Source organism: Panicum hallii, chromosome 7, assembly GCF_002211085.1.
Source record: "Panicum hallii strain FIL2 chromosome 7, PHallii_v3.1, whole genome shotgun sequence".
NCBI classification, from domain to species: domain Eukaryota; kingdom Viridiplantae; phylum Streptophyta; class Magnoliopsida; order Poales; family Poaceae; genus Panicum; species Panicum hallii.
This window is the reverse complement of record NC_038048.1, coordinates 9,237,712-9,245,483: the sequence shown is the minus strand read 5'-3', so window position 1 is coordinate 9,245,483 and position 7,772 is coordinate 9,237,712. Positions and strand designations below refer to the sequence as shown.

The following is a 7,772-nucleotide window of genomic DNA, read 5'->3' as shown; positions in this document are numbered from 1 at the left end:
TATAATAAAATTACACAGTACAATTTAGATATCCATAACGCACGTACACTCACCAATATAAACACATGTATGGAAAAAAAAATAAACAACATCAGCCTCAGCTTTCTTTGGACATCAATGAGCAACGATATTTGCATCTCGAGAAACATGAACTGAAAGGAACTGAAAAACACATGGTGCTAATCTCCTAGATTTCGTGCAAAATTTCCAGTCAACGAAAGTTCACCAACAAATAATTGTCCAATTCCAAAATTAATTTGCTTGCGGTGCCGACCAACAGATAGTACAAATTGATAATGTTGATTGGATAGTTTAGCAATTTAACCTTCTATAACTTGTGCGATTGCACGTCCGATTTCCGACGGTAATAAACGATATGTAATGAGTTCATTTCAAAAAACCGCCAACGCTCTCAGAAAACGCCTTTCTTCAGAATTACTTCTCTTCTTCAGTGTTCATCCGATTCAGACACCATTGAGGTGGACCTCTCCGGCGGCGATGTCGTCGTCTTCTATTTAGGTCAGCTCTCCGCCGCGGCCGCCGTTTTCTTGATTTGATGGGTCGGGCCGCTGATGCCGTCGTTTGCAGGCCGCCGACGGAGCACCGGGTTCTGATGGTCCAGAGGCTGATGGCGCTGCCGAGGGATTGGATCCAGGTCGCGGAGAAGCGGGAGATCCCGTAGGGGCACTGCTGGGTGGAAAGGGACAATGCCGGCAGCAACTGGGACTCGAGATTCTATGGCCCTGTAGGCATCCTGGTCTATGGTTCCCATGAATTTTACCCTTCTTCCAGTAAGTGGCATTGCGAGGGGGCCATAAAAGAGATTATTTGTTACTGTGTTCAACCAAATTTGTTGCAGTTCAGTACTGTAATAATTGATAGTTTGGAGTACAATTTTTTTTCTGCTAAAGTGGTCAGGAAAAAACCTTTTTCCCAAATGAAAGGGGGCAGAGAGCAGTACAGTTAGGTATGATGATATTTGCTGCAAGATTCTACCAGCCTGAAAGTTTTAGCACCGAATACGAACAAATTAAGGCCCCATTTTGATCTTGACTGCATCATGGTCTTGAATTAGCATCTTATGTCACTGGAGGCATCTTTGCATTCCTCTGTTTATTTACATTGAACATTCTTTTAACATCATTATCTGTTCAAACACCTGGATTTGTAGAGAAATCCATGCTAAAGCAGACTCCATGTTTTTTTTCTTTGAAGAAATCAGGTTCCATGGCTCATGATCATCCTGAGCAAATTACGAGTTTATTGATATAGTGTTCATCTGATGTGCAATGAATATCAGGATTAGTTCACTACAGCCAGTCCCTAATTTGAAAGTATCTAAAATCCAAAATACTCATTTCTTTTGATGGAAATATTTGTTTAATAAGAACTAAATTGAAACCTTACAAGCCTTATATGGAAAAGAATTTACCTAGAAAGGGCATAACGGCGCCCTTTTACTTGTTACTGTTTAATCATTTGCATTTTGAGAGCTTCAATATAAATGAATTTATTAGAAATAGTGCAACATTAAATCATATTTCCTGATAAAATACTTGTTTCCTGTAGTACACCAGAATCAGTTTCTAGCCATCTGTAGTTTTGGTACTAAAATATTTTAACTTTCTAACCTGCAGGTTCCTCTGATCTGATGGAGGGGAGGATCATACACATTGTCTGGCTGCCCAATTCAATTTGTCTGAGTCAACAGAATGGTGACAGATGGCCGGATTATTCCATGACATTGACATGTTTTCTGATCCGCTTGTTTAGGCTAGATCATCTAGAGTTTTATTGTCATGGCAATGTAGGATGAGATTAGGAGCAACATAATCCTCAAGAGGTAGTGATACTACTTTCACAAAGGATTTCATCTCTAGTAGCAACAGAATTAACTTCAGGAACAGATTTGATTGTAGGAACTGCACGGTGAGGAGTTAACCAGTTACAGGTATTCAGTTTGAAATCCTACTATTCCTTATTGAGAGTATCAAGGTGTCGTATCCAAAGTTCAAACTTAATATTATGTGCTGAAGTCACCTGCTGTGAGTACTACTTGGTGCAAATTTGCATCAACACATGTTATGCTAATTTGAATTAAGACCTGTAATAAATAACTCAGAAGCCCAGAAATGACCGTCACAAATGTATAGAGATTAAATTTGCCTTTTCCAACATTTTCATCGCTATTTTGTTTTTTTCCCACAAGGTACACAGATGACAAACTGAAGGTACAACTTTGATGAGAGGAACCGAAATACAACTTGAAGTTGCAACATGGTTGCCAGGATGTTCATTATGCACTGATTGTCCAGTCCTCTGTTTTATTTACCAGATACCAGATTAGTCTACTGGCACTGGTTCCATGGCTTCAGCCTCCTTTCTCAACTCATCAAATAGTGCAGATGACAAGTATCGCTCCCCAAGGCTTGGAAGAACAGTCTGTACCAATGTTCACTGGTCAGTATTCTGAAATTTCTTCATGTTAATATTGTAAGGCAATGTGAAAAAGATTAGACATGTGTGACATACCACAATGAGTTTTCCTTTGTTTTCCGGTTTCTTTGCTAGTTCAAGAGCAGCAACAGTGTTTGCTCCTGATGATATCCCAACCTGCAAATATTTAACAAGTTCAGCATCCATTAAACAATATGCATCTTTCTTTATTCTAAAATTTGTTCATAATGCAGAATCCATGTTCTGCCATACCACCTCCAAAACTGTACCCCCGAATCGGGTTCAACTAATCTGTTAAATACTTAAATCCCCGAATCGGGTTCAATTAATATATTAACTCTTAGATCTTGAGAACTTTGTGTTGTTTTTCTTTTTCATTTAGAAACTAGAGTAAGTACTGCTGTATTGATTACTAGTAATATACCGTTTAAACACGTTTTTCATTAAGAAGAGAAGAATATATAATCTAGCGAGTGTAGTCATCGGGGAGTGATGAGAGGCCGCGAAAGAAAGAAAATCTAATGCTTTTGTGTCACTTACCAAAAGACCCTCCTTAACTGCTAATTCTCGAGCCATCTTAACAGCATCCTCACTTTTCACCTGTCATTCGCCCAATTCACTTAGGATTTACGTAGTATTTATGACTGAATAAAAGAGCATCGTTGCCAAATTGTTTCAGCATACCTCAAGAACCTTTTCCATTACATCCATATCCAAAATATCTGGCTTGAAGCCTACTCCATTTCCAGTGATGAGGTGAGGTCCTGGAATTACGTTCCGTAATCAATATTAAAAGAAATGGGAAAGATGCACAGTGTGAAAAAGTGATTCCCTTACAGAATGCCATATCTTACCTGGCTTTCCACCATTCAGAACATTTGCTTCAGCAGGTTCAACTCCATAGATCTGCAGGTTTCCACGTACACACCGTCAATTTACAGCATAACTGAATACAAGTTTCAGAGACAAGAACACATGAACATCATATAATATTTTTTTTTCAGTCTGTTCTATGATAGTACCTTTGCGTTTGGGTTCTTCTCCTTGAGGTACTTCCCGACACCTGTGACAGTGCCACCACTCCCGATCCCCATGACAAAAATATCAACCTGTCCAAGTGTGTCCTCCCATATTTCTGGACCAGTTGTCTCATAATGTATCTGCCAAATTAGTGAGTAACTTAACTCATGAGAAACATCATCCACAGGATAGTGCCTCTACAAAGTGAGACTCATGGGGCAAATTAAGGCAATGTTTTGGTCATATAGCAGTCTTTTTCCTAGATAAAGTAGCTGTATGAACTTGTTTGGTAGCCAATAGAGACCAGTATCGCACTTGGACACTGAGCTTGGTCAAAGAACAAGAAAGGGAGAGTACCTTGACATTAGCAGGATTCTGAAACTGTTGAAGCATGTATGCACTTGGATGCTTCTCATAAAGCTCTGTTGCTTTTCTCACTGTTCCACCCATCCCTTTTGTTGGGTCGGTAAGGACCAGATTTGCACCAAAGGCCCTCATGGTCACCCTCCTCTCAAGACTGGTATACGATGGCATTGTAAGAATGAGTTCATACCCTTTTAGGGCAGCCATGAAAGCCAAGCCAATGCCCATGTTCCCAGATGTGGGCTCGATCAGTGTCGTCTGTGAAGATGTGATTTAGGATTAGTCATAAATCCAGATGCAGGTGTAATTTACCAAATCTCCAAATCACCAAACAGGCACACTGAAAGATTTGCTAGCATTGTTAAGGTTCATGGAGTACAAATATTTTCTTCCTAGCACTCATTTATTTCCATTGAAATGTCATTTCAATGTGCAATCAAGTTAATGCTTTACTAGAGGAAAAAATAAAGTTCTAAGTTGAGTTTTTCTCTGGTCAAATTTGTTATTTCCTCTGATTTGTTGGGGAGAGATTATTTCCTCTGATTTCCACTGGTCCATTCTACAAATACTGACCTTTCCTGGAGTGATTAACCCCTTCTTTTCAGCATCTTCCAACATTGAAATTGCTGGCCTGGATCACAGCACACCCAAAAAGGATACTGAGATCAGTCTAATTCCAGAAGCAAATATCACTCTGATGAATTATATTGATCGTGGATTCACAGTCTAGTGTATAGACATCTATACCAACATCAAATGGTTTTGCTCTTATCACATGACTGCGCTAATTTGTGATGATGAATAAACATACATATATAGGCACCACACCAGCTAGCTATGGATGATATGCCACAATTATGCCAACATCACCCCAAAATTTTTTTTCATGAACTATGACAGCAGGTAAAAGGGAGGATACAACAGATATTCGAAGTACAAAATCTTCAAGAATATATCAGTTTCCAGAAATATAAAAACGAACTAGCAATTCAAGATTTATTTTTGGTATGGGTAGTAACATGTTAGCATTTCAGTGATTTTCTTTTCCAAATTTTATACATTATTCTGGTGTATGCTTGCATTGACCTGATTTGTGTCCATCACAATCTTTTCACTATCAATTAACTGAATGCATTAGAAAATGACACCAACCCTTAAAATTTTCTATCAGTTATATATGCAATCATATCCCTTCGTCGGTGATTCCTATATGTACTTGATACATGGACATCCTTGCTCGTTGTATCCTACGAATTGGACTGTAGTTTAAACATCCATTTTTGAGATAGGTGGACTCCCTATCAAAAAATAAGAAATGAATCTGATAGGTGGATTAATCTGGTGCGTAATCTTGACTCTAAGGTCCCCACTTGCTTGACAACCCTAATTGCTTGATCATTCATCAAAGCGACAAGATGATGGTTTGTTTTTGCATCAGGCACTAGTCTTGGATGGTATCGTCAGTATTATAACTCCAGCCACTAAATATCGGTCCCCATCATAACCCAATGGTCCCCACTATATCCAAAAAATCACCATCCTTCATTATTGCATACTTCCACTCCATATATTCCTTATACACCACATGTTGGATCATCTCTTTATCCCTTCATCCATGTCCATTCGCATTTGTGGTCAATAACTCTACACCAGGCCTCTGTGTACTTGATGACAAGAAGTTGCATGTCTCAATCACTAATTCAGTTAAATATGCAGAACAGCATTTACCCTGGAAACTCAATTAGGTTACTGTTGAGGTTAAACAGAGCGTTTAAATGGGGAGTGAATTTTTTCGGTTGGCTTGCCAGAAAACTCTATAGAAGTTCATATGTGTGTGCCGGCTCAGACTGATGAAGGCTAGTAGCTTACAAATTGGGGTTTGTCAGTGAATCTGGACTTTGAGGACTCCTCTACGTACTAAAGAGGCCTATTTTTGCACTTTGGGACAAACAAAAGATTTGAGGTCCCTTGTTTGAATATTGGTCGAAAACTACAATCCAGCCTTTTGTTTCTATTTTGGATAGAGGGGAAGGAGAACCAACCAAAGAGCTAAGCTTTCCAAGATAATTACTTTCATCAATATTGTCTGCCCCACATGATGCTGACAACATCGTACGTATTATATTACGCGACAAACTGAAGTGATACGTGAGGAGGGATTAGTATATGCATGTATCAAGACCAGAAACAAATAGATAACTGATGAACATGGCGTTAAATTATCTCTTGAGTGGAGAATCAGTGGGTGCCAACTGATTGCTAATGGTGATGGCACCTGATAGACTGAATCAGTCACCTGTCTTTGACGCTGAAGGACGGCTGCAGGAACTCGAGCTTGGTCGCGATCCGGGCGCCGCATCCCTCGGTGACCTTGTTCAGGTAGACCATCGGTGTCCTCCCAATCAGCTGGAACAAATTATGGACGGAACCATTAATAAAGTTGCTAGGGAGATATATCATGGAGTCTTTAACAATGTTGTCAAGTAAGAAAGAACAGGGAATCATCGTCTGAATAAACATGTGTTCTTCTGTAACAGAGGTAAAGAAACATAAATATGGAGTTCTGCATTTAGCTCGCAACAAACACATAATGGACACGGAGAAATCAACATCAAGAATCCTGAACTGAAGGAGATAAAAATGAAGAAGAATGTCACCTGGGATGCGGAGTCCCTGATCCTGAGCCCGGGAAGGACGCCCGGATCCGCGTCGGCCGCTTGCTGCTGCGTGGAGAAGAGCGACGACGAGCCGGCCAGCGAGATGGGCGCTGCTGCTACTGCTCCCTGGTGGAGGAGCGACCTCCTCCTCATGAGCCTTGCCAGCATCCTCTCCATTCTCGACGCCCTCTGGCCAGGCTAGCAAGCTACCTCTCACTGATGACTGTGTCGCCGTGGATGATGATGAGGAGACTGGAGGAGGCCAGTGTGCGTGAGGCGCTGCTAAAATAGCAGCGAAGGGCCAGGCCTGGTTGGTGAGGAGAGCACGTTCGTTGCTGTGCAGAGAGGGGGGCGTCGTACGCAATTGCGGACAGCCAAATCAAGACAATTCTGGCTTTTCCTTGACATGGTTTGGTAGCCGCCTCTTCCTTGCGACCCCAAAAAAATATGGTGGGAGAGATGGGAGATCTCGTGGGCTGCTCACACATTCTGCTCTGCCATCTCGGTCAGGTGCAGATGCAGTGCACCACGAGCACGAGGAGATGAGCCGCCGGTACAAGCAAAGGCGGAGAGTTGTACCGGCAAGTGGCAAAGCGATCTTGGGTATTCCCAAGGTGTTCCAGTTCAGATGTTGGTAGGATTTCTTACCAAGTGGAAAAAAGGAGGGAAACAGATACTCATTCCCTAGGTGTTCCCGGGTCTTGCAGACAGTAGCTTACATAGTTCCGATAACTGTGTGCCGCTGTGCGGTGTGACAAATAGTTTTGTGATCTGTCAAGGAGAAGAGAATGCCACACTTGTGTGCGTGGAAGTAATGTTTAAGGTGAATACTGTCTGCACGGTAAAAGAAAACTAAGGGAATGAGAGAAATGGGGAGCAACTATTTGGTATTCCTGCAATATCCATTTTTTGTTTTAAGCAGTCTCATAATCTGAAATTAAAAAAGACATTTCTTTTAATGATTTTACTGTTTTGGTACAAAATCTTAACAGTAGAAATTATACATAAGAAACACAAATATAATGAGGCCATTTTTCCATCATCGTACTCGTTACATTGTATTATAGGTTATATGATGGATCATAAATAAGTTTAAAAGTGTGTATGAGAAGCTTCACTTGTCACATCGCAGTGCATGTGCTGGTCAATGAAGATATGGGCCACACTTAATTATTTGATAGTTGTTCTCGTGATGCACCTAGACATATTTATTTGATATACTTTTCTAAGGGCTAAAAGGAGTCCCATTTTTAGGCTTTTTGACCCATCTTCATG

The 7,772-nt window shown here is 40.7% G+C and overlaps 1 protein-coding gene and 1 long non-coding RNA gene across 2 annotated transcripts; one reads left to right on the top strand and one right to left on the bottom strand.

Moving 5' to 3' along the window:
* The first annotated feature begins 388 nt into the window (after positions 1 to 388).
* On the top strand, positions 389 to 2,534 carry LOC112899702. Its single transcript, XR_003230091.1, has 3 exons — positions 389 to 519; positions 589 to 791; positions 1,638 to 2,534. It is a non-coding gene; the product is annotated as an uncharacterized LOC112899702 (long non-coding RNA).
* Positions 2,134 to 6,986, bottom strand: LOC112899701 (bifunctional L-3-cyanoalanine synthase/cysteine synthase 2, mitochondrial). Its single transcript, XM_025968270.1, has 10 exons — positions 6,498 to 6,986; positions 6,137 to 6,246; positions 4,414 to 4,471; positions 3,835 to 4,098; positions 3,480 to 3,617; positions 3,312 to 3,363; positions 3,142 to 3,221; positions 2,998 to 3,057; positions 2,533 to 2,613; positions 2,134 to 2,442 (listed from the first exon to the last, which is right to left on the bottom strand). The coding sequence occupies exons 1-10, from the start codon at positions 6,672 to 6,674 to the stop codon at positions 2,344 to 2,346; spliced, it is 1,119 nt and encodes a 372-aa protein (XP_025824055.1). The 5' UTR covers positions 6,675 to 6,986; the 3' UTR covers positions 2,134 to 2,343.
* Between the last annotated feature and the right edge of the window lie 786 nt (positions 6,987 to 7,772).